This window comes from Mobula hypostoma, chromosome 11 (assembly GCF_963921235.1).
Source record: "Mobula hypostoma chromosome 11, sMobHyp1.1, whole genome shotgun sequence".
Taxonomy (NCBI): domain Eukaryota; kingdom Metazoa; phylum Chordata; class Chondrichthyes; order Myliobatiformes; family Myliobatidae; genus Mobula; species Mobula hypostoma.
The window spans coordinates 1,137,536-1,153,119 of NC_086107.1; the positions used below are offsets into that span (position 1 = coordinate 1,137,536).

At 43.6% G+C, this 15,584-nt stretch overlaps 1 protein-coding gene across 4 annotated transcripts in view; it reads right to left on the reverse strand.

Moving 5' to 3' along the window:
• phrf1 (PHD and ring finger domains 1) overlaps positions 1 to 15,584 on the reverse strand; it is a 225,178-nt gene that overhangs the window by 68,865 nt on the left and 140,729 nt on the right. For 3 of the 4 annotated variants that reach the window (XM_063061552.1, XM_063061551.1, XM_063061549.1), the window contains 3 exons: positions 7,686 to 7,807; positions 5,009 to 5,196; positions 3,246 to 3,368 (listed from right to left, as the gene is read on the reverse strand). In XM_063061552.1, coding sequence (XP_062917622.1) covers positions 3,246 to 3,368; positions 5,009 to 5,196; positions 7,686 to 7,807 — 433 coding nt within the window. The remainder of the gene's footprint in view (positions 1 to 3,245; positions 3,369 to 5,008; positions 5,197 to 7,685; positions 7,808 to 15,584) is intronic. The other variant, XM_063061550.1, reaches the window with a different exon arrangement.

Genomic DNA, 15,584 nt, shown 5'->3' on the forward strand with positions numbered 1-15,584 from the left:
ATAAAGGTTCGTTAAGGTTGTTATAGTCAGGGGTGGTAATGGAAACAAGCTCCCACTACCTATTAAATGATCACAATGGCATGCGCCTCAAATAGCCTCTGACAACCAAGTCCAGTTCCTGGCGTTTTCGTGTAGCTTAGCTAATAAGCCCAGCGGAACCGCTTTTACTGACAGAAAGGGAAAAGGCAGGTTACTGGTACCTTAAAACCAGTGGCTTCGGGCAGATGGGGTTCGTCAGCCGTGGTTGGTAGCTCATCTAGAAAACTGATCTCAAACCTCTACAGCCTTGCTGCTATATCCACTCATGGGGCAGGCTTCAGGAGTAAACCCCGAGGGAAAAATCCAGAGCTGGAGTCCCTAAGGCAGTCCTACATTGAGTTCAATACTGACTGGCAATTCCCACGACGCTGCTGGTATCAAACTGCATCGGTCTCTGCCGTTCCTTTGGGTTCATCAGTTGTATGGAGGGGGGAGCTTGCTATATAGAACACAGAAATCTACAGCACATTACAAGCCCTTCGGCCCACAATGTTGTGCCGACCATGTAACCTACTCTAGAAACTGCCTAGAATTTCCCTACCGCATAGCCCTCTGTTTTTCTAAGCTCCATGTACCTATCTCACAGGCTCCTAAAAGACTCTATTGTATCTGCAAACAGCTACATGGGCAACAGCTTGCTCTCATATCGTATTGTCCAGGTTTGCGTATCTAGACAGCTATATTCATGGTCAACTTTAACGGACGGGGGCCTCAAAAACGAAACCAGGAAATTATGAACTGTTGAGACTGACATCAGTTGTGGGAAGTTATTGGAAGGTATTCTAAGGGACCAAATGTACAAGTATTTGCATTGACACTGACAGATCTAAAGATCTCTCTGAGAAAAGTAAAGGTGGGAGAGTATGTTTCATGGTGAACAATGCTTGGTGCAACCCAGGTAGCGCACACAGCCTCAAATCCCTTTGCTCCCCAGATCTGGGATACCTTATGCTGCTGTGTCAACCTTTCTGGCTGCCTAGTGAATTCATTTCTGTTATTATTACAGCTGTGTACATCCCACCACAGGCCTATACCAACCTGGCCCTCAATGAACTTTGCGAAACCACCAATATCCATGAAACTACACACCCAGAAGCTGCTTTCATCATCACTGGAGACTTTAACCAACCGTCCCTGAGCACAGCTTATGCAAAGTTCTGCCAACACATCGAGGTGAGCACACAAGGAGGAAACATACTCGACCACTGCTACTCTCCCTTCCGCAATGCCTACAAAGCACTTAACCATATAACCATTACAGCACGGAAACAGGCCATCTCAGCTCTTCCAGTCCGTGCCGAACACTTACTCTCACCTAGTCCCACTGACCTGCACTCAGCCCATAACCCTCCATTCCCTTCCTGTCCATATAGCTGTCCAGTTTAACTTTAAGCGACAACATGGAACCTGCCTCAACCACTTCTGCTGGAAGCTCGTTCCACACAGCTACCACTCTCTGAGTAAACAAGTTCCCCCTCATGTTACCCCTAAACTTTTGCCCTTTAACTCTCAACTCATGTCCTCTTGTTTGAATCTCCCCCACTCTCAATGGAAAAAGCCTATCCAAGTCAACGCTATCTAGCCCCCTCATAATTTTAAATACCTCTATCAAGTCCCCCCTCAAGCTTCTACGTTCCAGAGAATAAAGACCCAACTTGTTCAACCTTTCTCTGTAACTTAGGAGATGAAACCCTGGCAACATTTTAGTACACCTCCACTGTACTCTCTCAATTTTATTGACATCTTTCCTATAATTCGGTGACCAGAACTGTACACAATACTCCAAATTTGGCCTTACCAATGCCTTGTACAATTTCAACATTACATCCCAACTCCTATACTCAATGCTCTGATTAATAAAGGCCAGCATACCAAAAGCTTTCTTCACCACCCTATCCACATGAGATTCTACCTTCAGGGAACTATGCACCATTATTCCTAGATCCCTCTGTTCTACAGCATTCTTCAATGCCCTACCATTTACTATGTATGTCCTATTTTGATTAGTCCTACCAAAACGTAGCACCTCATATTTTTCAGCATTGAACTCATTCTGCCATCTTTCAGACCACTCTTCTAACTGGCCTAAATCTCTCTGCAAGCTTTGAAAACCTACTTCGTTATCCACAACTCCACCTATGTATCATCTGCATACTTACACATCCAAGTTACCACCCCATCATCCAGATCAATAATGTATATGACAAATAACATTGGTCCTAGTACAGATCCCTGAAGCACACCGCTAGTCACCGGCCTCCAATCTGACAAACAGTTTTCCTCCACCACCACTCTCTGGCGTCTCCCATCCAGCCACTGCTGAATCCATTTTACTACTTCAATATTCATACCTAACAATCGAACCTTCCTAACCAACCTTCCATGTGGGACCTTGTCAAAGGCCTTACTGAAGTCCATAGAGACAACATCCACCACTTTACCCTCGTCAACACTCCTAGTAACCTCTTCAAAAAATTCAATAAGATTTGTCAAAGATGACCTTCCACGGACAAATCCATGTTGATTATTCCTAATTGGACCCTGTCTATCCAACCTCTCCACCCTCCATTTGGAAAGTCTGACCATTTCTCCACCTTGCTCCTGCCCGCCTACAAGCAGAAACAGAAATAGGAAACAGCCATAGTGAAAACCATCCACGGCTGGTCCAACCAATCAGACTCAATGTTACAAGACTGCTTTGATAGCGTCACCTGGGAGGCATTTGGCCACACAAACTGACAAAAAGTAGTGAATGTGGCCCAGTTCATCACGCGTAAAGTCTCCCTACCATCGAGCGCATCTCTACTGAGCGATGTTGCAGGAAAGCAGCATCCATCATCAGGGACCCCCACGCTTTCTTCTCACTGCTGCCATCATGAAGGTGGTACAGGAGCCTCAGGACTCACACCACTTGATTGAGGAACAAGTATTACCCCTCAACCATCAGGCTCTTGAACCAGAGGAGATAACTTCTCTCTCCCCCACACAGAACTGATCACACAACCTCTGGGCTCACTTTCAAGGTCTCGTCACCTCATGCTCTCCATATTTATGTTATCATTTTATTTCATTTCTTTGTATTTACAATGATACCCACAATAAAATGAAACTCTGGATATGGTAACATATATGTAGTTTAAAAATACATTTACTTTGAACTTTAGAGTTTCCACTCACAGCAACAATGAACCAACAGCATTGCTTACCTGGAGAGTTTTACAGAGATGGGCCTGGCTACTGGCCGATGAGATCGCAGGGCAGAGCGGGAAAGAACCTTCCTCTTGTTGCTCTGGAGGGATCCAACACTTGAAGTGTCAGGTTCAGGAGCACTGGAAGATAACAACCATTACATACCAGTTAATTTCATGCATTCTAAAATACTGATAATTCTATGTATAAAGAAGATGCATTAGCTTATTTCAGGGCATTATGCATGGGGTGTCTAGGGAGGGCTAGCACCTCTGGTGAAGGGGCTTGTTGTGCCCATTCTTACCTTTGGGCCCCACCAGACACTCAGCTCTCACCTGTGGCTCCAAGCTATTGCACATAACAGCAGCTATACTCCGGTACACTGCTCTCACAGGTGGGGTAAACCAGGTGAGGGTAGCCGGTGGGCCTCAGATCGCAGTGAGAAAACAGTAAACTTGAACTGAATTAATACCGCTGCTTTAACAGGTCTATCTAAATCAATAATCTTTCTTTCCAGAATGTAGATTAAGGAAAGCGGGGAGCTTTGATCAAGACTTAACAAGACAAAAGGAAGACTGTCGCCACACTGATCTGAAGTCTGATCAGGGAAATGCCATTTTTACACAGAATTAAATACAATCACAAAGAAACACTCATTGGCTGGAATGTGTGCAATCTCACGTGTGGGACTGCCATCTTCCTTCAGCTACCTGCCTGCAAGAGTGCCCTGACTCCGTGGCTCCAATTTACAGTAACACACTTCAAGCATCCGAATGATATCTTTGGGAATTTTCTCCAATGTGTTAGCCCAGACTTGGCACTATACCTTTCAGAGACTAAAAGTGTTTGTAAGGAGTTTGTATATTCTCCCCATGACCTTGGGTTTCCTTTTGGGTGCTCCAGATTCCTCCCACTTCCAAAGATGTACGGGTTAGGGTTAGTCAGCTGTGGGTAGCTGTGTTGGTGCTGGAAGCATGGTGACACTTGCAGGGTATCCACAACACATCATCGCACACAGATTGACTCTGTGGTTAAGAAAGCATGCGGTGCATTGGCCTTCATCAATCGTGGGATTGAGTTTAGGAGCAGAGAGGTAATGTTGCAGCTATATAGGACCCTGGTCAGACCCCACTTGGAGTACTGTGCTCGTTTCTGGTCACCTCACTACAGGAAGGATGTGGAAACCATAGAAAGGGTGCAGAGAAGATCTACAAGGATGTTGCCTGGATTGGGGAGCATGCCTTATGAGAATAGGTTGAGTGAACGCGGCCTTTTCTCCTTGGAGCGATGGAGGATGAGAGGTGACCTGATAGAGGTGTATAAGATGATGAGAGGCATTGATCGTGTGGATAGTCAGAGGCTTTTTCCCAGGGCTGAAATGGCTAGCATGAGAGGGCACAGTTTTAAGGTGCTTGGAAGTAGGTACAGAGGAGATGTCAGGAGTAAGTTTTTTACACAGAGAGTGGTGAGTGCGTGGAATGGGCTGCCGGCGGCAGTAGTGGAGGCGGAAACAATAGGGTCTTTTAAGAGACTCCTGGATGGATACATGGAGTTTAGAAAAATAGAGGGCTATGGGTAACCCTAGGTAATTTCTCTCGTAAGGACATGCTTGGCATAGCTTTGCGGGCCGAAGGCCTGTATTGTGCTGTAGGTTTTCTATGTTTCTATATTTCTATGTATTGTGTTGGTCGTCGACTTAAATGATGGATTTCACTATGCTTCGATGTACATGTGACAAATAAAGCTGATCTTTATAAGGCTAATCAAAAGAAAAACTAACCTTTCGAAGGGGTCCAAGTCATTTGGGTCACCATACACAGAGAACGATGCCGCTCCAATGTCCGTCCGCATGACTTTCAGGGACGGTTCCAGTGGCTTGTACATAGAGGGAAATGAGAGCCCATTTACAGGTTTACCCAGGCCAAGGCTCTTTGCAATGCGTGAGTGCACGGTGATGCCCGGCTTTACCTAAGTGAATACATAGAAACGTTACCCACGTTTCCCCAAGGGTAACTCTGACCTGAATACATCACCGCACTGACGCCACTCTTCTCACCCCCAAAAATTAAACAGTGACTAGACCCACAACATACACACTCTTATGACTCATTTACATAAGGAGAACAGCATGGCTCCAATCACCACACTGTTCTGAAATCTGAAGAGAAATGTCATTTTTATACAGAACTTACGAGCGGTTACAGATACTGACTATTGGTGAACTGTGTACATTTGAATTCCTTACTTGCAAGAACAATCACCGTTCACAATGCAGGTGTCAAAAGTCAATATAAACTACAAGCTGACAACCGATGACACTTTGAAGTTTGCAGCCCTGATCTCACACATCATTGTATCCTGGATAATGGACTGGATACCACAGTATGTGTGGCTTCAGAGCTGTGTGTCAGACATGGCTACAAGTAGCACTGGGGCCCCACAGGGAACTATATTGGCTCCCTTCCTGTTTACCCTGTATACCTTGGGCTTTACATACAAAACTGAGTCATGTCATCTGCAGAAATTCTCTAATGACTCAGCAATAGTTGGGTGTATAAAGGGAGGAAAGGAGGATGAATATAGGGCCCTGGTGGAGGACTTTAGAAACCATAGAAACTACAGCACAGAAACAGGCCTTTTGGCCCTTCTTAGCTGTGCCGAACCATTTTCTGCCTAGACCCACTGACCTGCACACGGACCATATCCCTCTATACACCTCCCATCCATGTATCCGTCCAATTTATTCTTAAATGTTAAAAAAGAACCCACATTTACCACCTCGTCTGGCAGCTCATTCCATACTCCCACCACTCTCGGTATGAAGAAGCTCCTCCTAATGTTCCCTTTAAACTTTCCCCCCCACTCACCCTTAACCCATGTCCTCTTTTTCTTCTCCCCTTGCCTCAGTGGAAAAAGCCAGCTTGCATTCACTCTATCTATACCCATCATAATTTTATATACCTCTATCAAATCTCCCCTCATTCTTCTACACTCCAGGGAATTAAGTCCTAACCTATTCAACCTTTCTCTGTAACTGAGTTTCTCAAGTCCCGGCAACATCCTTGTAGACCTTCTCTGCACTCTTTCAACCTTATTTATATCCTTCCTGTAATTTGGTGACCAAAACTGAACACAATACTGCAGATTCGACCTCACCAATGCCTTATACAACCTCATCATAACATTCCAGCTCTTATTCTCAATACTTTGATTAATAAAGGCCAATGTACCAAAAGCTCTCTTTACGACCCTATCTACCTGTGACGCCACTTTTAGGGAATTTTGTATCTGTATTCCCAGATCCCTCTGTTCCACTGCACTCCTCAGTGCCTTACCATTAACCCTGTATGTTCTGCCTTGGTTTGTCCTTCCAACGTGCAATACCTCACACTTGTCTGTATTAAACTCCATCTGCTATTTTTCAGGCCAATTTTCCAGCTGGTCCAAGTCCCTCTGCAGGCTCTGAAAACCTTCCTCACTGTCTACTACACCTCCAATCTTTGCCAAATGGTGCAAGCTGGATCATCTAAGGCAAAGGAGATGGAGATGGACTTTCGGAAGACTAAGCCTGCACTGCTCCCTGTTACTATTGATGGTAAGGATGTGGAAGTGGTGAGGACCAACAAGTACCTGGGGTACACCTGGATAACAGACTTGAGTGGAGCACCAACACAGAGGCTGTGTACAAGAAGGGCCAGAGTCACCTCTACTTCCTGAGGAGACCAAGGTCCTTTGGAGTATGCAGGCCCCTCCTTCATGTTCTCACAGTCTGCTGTCACCAGTACAATCTTCTATGCGGTGTATGTGTGGGGTAATGACATCAACACAGGTGATGCCAACAGGCTCAATAAACTGATTAGAAAGGCTGGCTCTGTCATAGGAGTCAAACTGGACACACTGGAGGCTGTGATAGAACAAAGGACACCATAGAAAATCCTGGCAATTCTGGACAATGTTCCTCACCCTCTGCATGCCACCTTGTCTGAACAGAGGAGTACTTTTAGTAATGGACTAAGACAATTGTTCTGCTCCAAAGAGTGCTGTATGAGGTCATTCTTACCTTCGGCCATTAGGCTCTATAATGAGTCAACCTATAGTTGGGGAAGTGATCACCTCCTCCTGTTAGACTGTTTGAGGTAACTTATTTTTTACTCTTTCTCACTTCTCCTCTAATATTTGTATATCTGTGTATTTGTAATGCTACTGTGACACTGTAATTTCCTTTGGGATCAATAAAGTATCTATACAAAGCAATTGTTGATGTGCACGCACCTTGGATTGGTTATCTTGTCTCCAGACCTCTTCTGTGCAAAGGGAAGCTTTGCTCTTCAGAGACCTTGCTTGGCTGGGCTGTTTGTCTATTTACAACCTATCCTTGCCTGTACATTCCATTAACCCACAACGTTCACACTCTCCCAAGTTTCTCAAGGGTAACTCTTTATTAATGCTATTCTCACCACTTTCTTTGTGCCTTTCTTTCTCCTCGCCTTTCTCCTGCGTTTTCTCGTGGTCTTTTCACTGATCTTAGTTCCGGTCTTACTGCGAGATTTTTGTGTTCCAGTTCTTTTCCTTTTTTTACCTGTAGTAGGGAAAAGAGAGAAGGTTACAACACCAGTCAGCATGGGTGCACGGCTAGAAACTACAACCACTACACAAAATTCCATCTCGCATTCGACTAATGTAATTCTTGTCCAGCTCAACACACTGACATCAATGAAGCAAGCAGTCCTGATGAAGGGTCTTGGCCAGAAACATCAACTGTTTACTCTTTTCCTGCTGAGTTCCTCCAGCATTTAGTGTGAGTTGCTTTGGATTTTCAGCATCTGCAGGTTTTCTCGTATTTGTGACACTGACATCAAAATCAAATCACAAGTGATAAATATCAGGCTCCCGATCTGGCATGGGTAACTTCATTCACCACTACTCTGAACTGATTCCACAACCTACAGACAACCAAAGACTCTTTACAACTCATGCTTTCAGTATTATTTATCATTTGCAGTCTGTCATCTTTTGCACTTTGGCTGTTCGTCAGTCGTCTGTTTATGTATAGTTTTTTGCAAATTCTATTGAATTTTTTCCTGTATATCCCTGAAAGAAAATGAACCACAAGTTCATATAGTAATATATGCATACATTTACAACAAATTAACTTTCAGCTTTGAGGTGTCCACTGTTATGTCCAAGGATAAATGGGTAGAAGTAAAAGCAAAAGCAAAAATCAGACATACATAACCAGCTGATCGGTACAGCCAGTTATCACTATAACTATATGCCCCAACTTTACTGTAAGCTTTGATCCAGCTTCCTGATCAGTTCATGACCCAACAGCAAATGCTTGGAAATGATTTATCAGCACGGTAACAGTCCCTTCCAGCCCAACGAGCCCGTGGCTCTCAATTACACCCATTCACTAATTAACTTACTAACTGGTGTGTCTTTGGAAGGTGGAAGGAAACCAGAGCACCTGGAGAAAACCCTTATGATCATGTAGGAGGACGTACAGTATTATAAAAAGTATTTACCTGCCCCCCCCCCCGCAAGTTTTCATGTTTTATTCTTTTACAATATTCAATCACAATGGATTTAGTTTGACATTTTTGGCACTGATCTACAGATAAAGACTTTTGTGTCAAAGTGAAAACGTATTTCTACATAGTGATCTCAATTTATTCCAAATATGAAACACAAAATAATTGATTGCAGTGAAGCATCACCACAGCATGATGCAGCCACCACTATATTTCATGGTAGGGATGGTGTGATTTTGATGATGTGCGGTGTTAGGTTTACGCCAAACACAGCGTTTAGTCTGATGGCCAAAAAGCTCAATTTTGATTTCATCAGATCACAGAACCTTCTTCCAGCTGACTTCAGAGTCTCCCACATGCCTTCCAGCAAATCTCTGCCATTCTCCCATAAAGCTATGACTGGTGAAACACCCTGGCAACAGTTGTGGTATATGCAGTCTCTCCCATCTCAGCCACGGAAGCTTGTAACTCTTCCACAGTTGTCATAGGTCTCTTGGTGGCCTCCCTTACTAGCCCCCTTCTTGCATGGTCACTCTGTTTTTAAGGACAGCCTGCTCTAGGCAGAATTATAGCTGTGCCGTATTCTTTCCATTCCTTGATGATCGACTTAACTGTACTCCAAAATATTCAGTGACTTGGAAATTTTCTTGTATCCATCTCCTTACTTCTGCTTTTCAATAACCTTTACACAGAGTTGCTTGAAGTGTTCTTTTGTCTTCATGGTGTGCTTTTTGCCATGATCCTGACAAACCAGCAGTTGGACCTTCCAGATCAATCAATTTACTACAATCAATTGAAACCATAGAAACTACAGCACAGAAACAGGCCTTTTGGCCCTTCTTGGCTGTGCCGAACCATTTTCTGCCTAGTCCCACTGACCTGCACACGGACCAATATCCCTCCATACACCTCCCATCCATGTATCTGTCCAACTTATTCTTAAATGTTAAAAAAGAACCCGCATTTACCACCTCATCTGGCAGCTCATTCCACACTCCCACCACTCTCTGTGTGAAGAAGCCCCACCTAATGTTCCCTTTAAACTTTTCCCCCCTCACCCTTAACCCATGTCCTCTGGTTTTTTTCTCCCCTTGCCTCAGTGGAAAAAGCCTGCTTGCATTCACTCTATCCATACCCATCATAATTTTATATACCTCTATCAAATCTCCCCTCATTCTTCTACACTCCAGGGAATAAAGTCCTAACCTATTCAACCTTTCTCTGTAACTGAGTTTCTCAAGTCCCGGCAACATCCTTGTAAACCTTCTCTGCACTCTTTCAACCTTATTAATATCCTTCCTGTAATTTGGTGACCAAAACTGAACACAATACTCCAGATTCGGCCTCACCAATGCCTTATACAACCTCATCATAACATTCCAGCTCTTATACTCAATACCTTGACACCCTGACTGCACACAACTCTCCAAAAACAGATCTCCATTTAACCTAATAATGTAACTTCTAAAACCAACTAGCTGCACCAGTGATGATTTGGGATGTCATATTAAAGGGGGTGAATACTTATGCAATCAATTATTTTGTGTTTTATCTTTGTAATTAATTTAGATCACTTTGTAGAGATCTGTTTTCACAAAGGAGTCTTCTTCTGTTGATCAGTGTCACAAAAGCCTAATTAAATCCACTGTGATTCATTTTTGTAAAATAATAAAACATGAAAACTTCCGGGGGGGGGTGGTGAATACTTTTTATTGGCACTGTATAAACTCGTTATAGACAGCAGCAGGAAACGAACCCCTGTCGCTGGTGTTGTAAAGCGTTGTGCTAACTGCTACACTTGGCGTAGATCCACAATGCAAGAGGTGCTAGATAGGAGAAATGAAACATGCAGGGGAAAAGTTTGTGGTGGCAAGGGCACCTCTGTGGCCATTCCCATCAATAATAAGTATACCGTTTTGAATACCGTTGGTGGGGATGACCTACCAGGGACAAGTTGTAGTGGTCGCGTCTCTGGCACCGAGACTGGACCCTCAGCTCAGAAAGGAAGGAGGGAAAAGAGGACAGCAGTAGTGATAGGGGATTCAATAGTTAGGGGGACAGATAAGAGGTTCTGTGGGAGAGATCGAGAATCCCAGATTGTCTGTTGCCTCCCTGGTGTTAGGGTCTGCGATATCTCGGATCGAGTTCTTGGTATTCTCAGGAGGGAGGGTGAGCAGCCAGATGTCATGGTCCATGTAGGGACCAATGACGTGGATAGGAAGGAGGAGGTCATCCAGCAAAGAGAGTTTAGGGAGTTAGGTGCAAAGTTGAAGGACAGGACCTCCAGGATTGCAATCTCAGGATTGCTACCCATGCCACATGCTAGTGAGGCTAGAAAGAGGAAGATAATGCAGCTAAGTATGTGGCTAAGGAGATGGTGCAGGAGGGAGGGCTTCACGTTTCTAGACAATTGGGCCTTGTTCCAGAGAAGGTGGGACCTGTTCCGACTGGATGGTTTGCACCTGAACTGGAAGGAGACTAACATTCTTGCGGGTAGGTTTGCTAGTTCTGCTCAGGGGGGAGTTTAAACTAGATTTGCAGGGGGAGGGGAACCAGAGTGTTAGAGCAGATAGTGAGGTGGAGGAGGATAAAGGTCATGCGAGGACTGCATGTATAGACAGTAATCAAAGGTTTGTACGTGATAGGAATGTTCTTAGGTGCACCTATTTCAATGCAAGGAGTATTGTAGGTAAAGCAGATGAGCTTAGGGCACGGATTGATACGTGGGATTACGATATTATTGCTATTAGTGAGACTTGGTTGCAGGACGGGCAGGACTGGCAGCTTAGTGTTACGGGATTCTGCTGTTTCAGACATGACAGAGGGGAAGGGATGAAAGGGGGAGGAGTGGCATTACTAGTCAGGGAGAATATTACAGCTGTGCGTAGACAGGACAGCCCGGAGGGCTTGTCTGCAGAGGCCATATGGGTGGAGCAAGGAACGGGAAAGGTGTGACCACACTAATAGGGTTGTATTATAGACTGCCCAATAGGCAGAGAGAATTGGAGGAGCAAATCTGTAGAGAGATAGCAGACTGATCTAAGAAACAGAAAGTTGTAATAGTAGGGGATTTTAACTTTCCACATATTGACTGGGACTCCCACACTGTGAAAGGGTTGGATGGCTTGGAGTTTGTCAAATGTGTTCAGGAAAGTTTTCTAAATCAATATATAGAGGTACCAACGAGAGGATGCAATACTTGATCTCCTATTAGGGAACCAGACAGATCAGGTGACAGAAGTATGTGTAGGCGAACATTTTGGGTCCAGTGACTATGTCATTAGTTTCAAGCTAATTGTGCATAAGGATAGGTCTGGTCCTCGAGTTTAAGGTTCTAAATTGGAGAAGGGCCAATTTTGAGGAAATGAGAAAGGATCTAGGAAGAGTGGATTGGGATAAGTTGTTTTCTGGCAAGGATGTGTTCAGTATGTGGAAGGCATTCAAAGGCAAAATTTTGAGAGTGCAGAATTTGCACGTTCCTGCCAGGATTAAAAGCAAAGTTAACAGGCATAGGGAACCTTGGTTTTCAAGGGACACTGGTGATCTGGTTAAGAAAAAGAGAGAGGTGTGTCGCAGGTAGAGGCAACAAGGAACAAATGAGGTACTTGAAGAGTGTAGAAAATGTAAGAAAATACTAAAGAAGGAAATCAGGAAGGCAAAAAGAAGACATGAGGTTGATTTGGCAGATAATGTGAAGGTAAACCAGAAGGGTTTCTACAAGGATATTAAAAGGATAGTAAGGGACAAAATGGTCCCCTAGAAGATCAGAGTGGTTGTCTATGTGTGGAGCCTCACGAGATGGGGAGATCTTAAACAGTTTTTTTGCATCAGTATTTACTCAGGACACTGGCATAGTGTATATGGAAGGAAGGGAAACAAGCAGTAGTGTCATGGAACATATAGAGATTAAAGAGGAGGAGGTGCTTGCTGCCTTACAGCGAATAAAGGTAGATAAATCCCCTGGGCCTGACATGGTATTTCCTCGGACTTTAAGGGAGACTAGTGTAGAAATTGCAGGGGCCCTGGCAGAAATATTTAAAATGTCCTTAGCCACACGGGTATGGTGCCAGAGGACTGGAGGGTAGCTATGTTGTTCTGTTGTTTTAAAAAGGCTCCAAAAGTAAACCAGGTAATTACAGGCTGGTGAGCCTGACATCAGTAGTAGGTAAATTATTGGAAGGTGTTCTGAGAGATTGGATATACAAATATTTGGACAGCCAAGGGCTGATTAAGGATAGTCAGCATGGTTTTGTGCGTGGTAGATCGTGTTTAACGAATCTTGTAGAGTTTTTCGAGGAGGTTACAAAGAAAGTAGACGAAGGAAAGGCTGTGGATGTTGTCTACATGTACTTCAGTAAGGCCTTTGACAAGGTCCCACATGGGAGGTTAGTTCAGAAGGTTCAGACACTAGGTATCCATGAAGAGGTTGTAAACTAGGTTCGAAATTAGCTGTGTGGGAGAAGACAGAGAGTGGTAGTGGATGATTGCTTATCATATAACCATATAACAATTACAGCATGGAAACAGGCCATCTCAGCCCTTCTGGTCCGTGCCGAACGCTTACTCTCACCTCGTTCCATCGATCTGCACTCAGCCCATAACCTTCCATTCCTTTCCTGTCCATATAGCTGTCCAATTTAACTTCAAACCACAACAACAAACCTGCCTCTACCACTTCTGCTGGAAGCTCGTTCCACACAGCTACCACTCTCTGAGAAAAGAAGTTCCCCCTCATGTTACCCCTAAACTTTTGCCCTTTAACTCTCAACTCATCTCCTCTTGTTTGAATCTCCCCCACTCTCAATGGAAAAAGCCTATCCACATCAACTCTATCAATCCCCCTCATAATTTTAAACACCTCTATCAAGTCCCCCCTCAACCTTCTACGCTCCAAAGAATAAAGACCAAACTTATTCAACCTTTCTCTGTAACTTAGGAGATGAAACCCAGGTAACATTCTAGTAAATCTTCCCTGTACTCACTCAATTTTGTTGACATCTTTCCTATAATTCGGTGACCAGAACTGTAAAGAATACTCCAAATTTGGCCTTACCAATGCCTTGTACAATTTCAACATTACATCCCAACTCCTATACTCAATGCTCTGATTTATAAAGGCCAGCATACCAAAAGCTTTCTTCACCACCCTATCCACATGAGATTCCACCTTCAGGGAACTATGCACCATTATTCCTAGATCCCTCTGTTCTACTGCATTCTTCAATGCCCTACCATTTACCATGTATGTCCTATTTTGATTAGTCCTATCAAAATGTAGCACCTCACATTTATCAGCATTAAACTCCATCTGCCATCTTTCAGCCCACTCTTCTAACTGGCCTAAATCTCTCTGCAAGCTTTGAAAACCTACTTCATTATCCACAACGCCACCTATCTTAGTATCATCTGCATACATACTAATCCAATTTGCCACCCCATCATCCATATCATTAATATATATGACAAACAACAATGGACCCAGTACAGATCCCTGAGGCACACCGCTACACCCCCTCCTCCAATCTGACACACAGTTATTCACCACTACTCTCTGGCGTCTCCCAACCAGCCACTGCTCAATGCATTTTACTACTTCGATATTACTGCCCAACGATTGAACCTTCCTAACTAACCTTCCGTGGAACCTTGTCAAAGGCCTTACTGAAGTCCATATAGACAACATCCACCACTTTACCCTCTTCAATGTTCCTAGTAACCTCATCAAAAAATTCAATAAGATTTGTCAAACATGACCTTCTACGCACAAATCCATGTTGACTGTTCCAAATCAAACCCTGTCTATCCAGATAATTATATATACCATCTCTAAAAATACTTTCCGTCAATTTACCCACCACTGACGTCAAACTCACAGGCCAATAATTGCTAGGTTTACTCTTAGAACCCTTTTTAAAGAATGGAACAACATGAGCAATATGCCAATCCTCTGGCATCATCCCCTTTTCTAATGACATTTGAAATATTTCTGTCAGAGCCCCTGCTATTTCTACACTAACTTCCCTCAAGGTCCTAGGGAATATCTTGTCCGGACCCAGAGACTTATCCACTTTTATATTCCTTAAAAGCGCCAGTACTTCCTCTTCTTTAATCGTCATACTTTCCATAACTACCCTTCTTGTTTCCTTTACCTTACTCAATTCCATATCCTTCTCCTTAGTGAATACTGAAGAAAAGAATTTGTTGAAAATCTCCCGCGTCTCTTTTGGCTCCGCACATAGCCGTCCACTCTAATTCTCTAAGGGACCAATTTTATCCCTCACTATCCTTTTGCTATTAATATAACTGTAGAAACCCTTTGGATTTATTTTCACCTTACTTGTTAAAGCAGCCTCGTATCTGCTTTTAGCTTTTCTAATTTCTTTCTTAAGATTCTTTTTACATTCTTTATATTCCTCGAGCACCTCATTAACTTCCCAAGCTGCCTATATTTATTGTAGATCCCTCTCTTTTTCCAAACCAAGTTTCCAATATCCCTTGAAAACCATGGCTCTCTCAAACTTTTAACCTTTCCTTTCAACCTAACAGGAACATAAAGATCCTGTACCCTCAAAATTTCACCTTTAAATGACCTCCATTTCACTATTACATCCTTCCCATAAAACAAATTGTCTCAATCCACTCCTTCTAAATTCTTTCGCATCTCCTCAAAGTTAGCCTTTCTCCAATGATAAATCTCAACCCTGGGTCCAGTCCTATCCTTCTCCATAATTATGTTGAAACTAATGGTATTGTGATCACTGGACCCAAAGTACTCCCCAACACAAACCTCCAGCAGCTGACCTATCTCATTCCCTAACAGGAGAT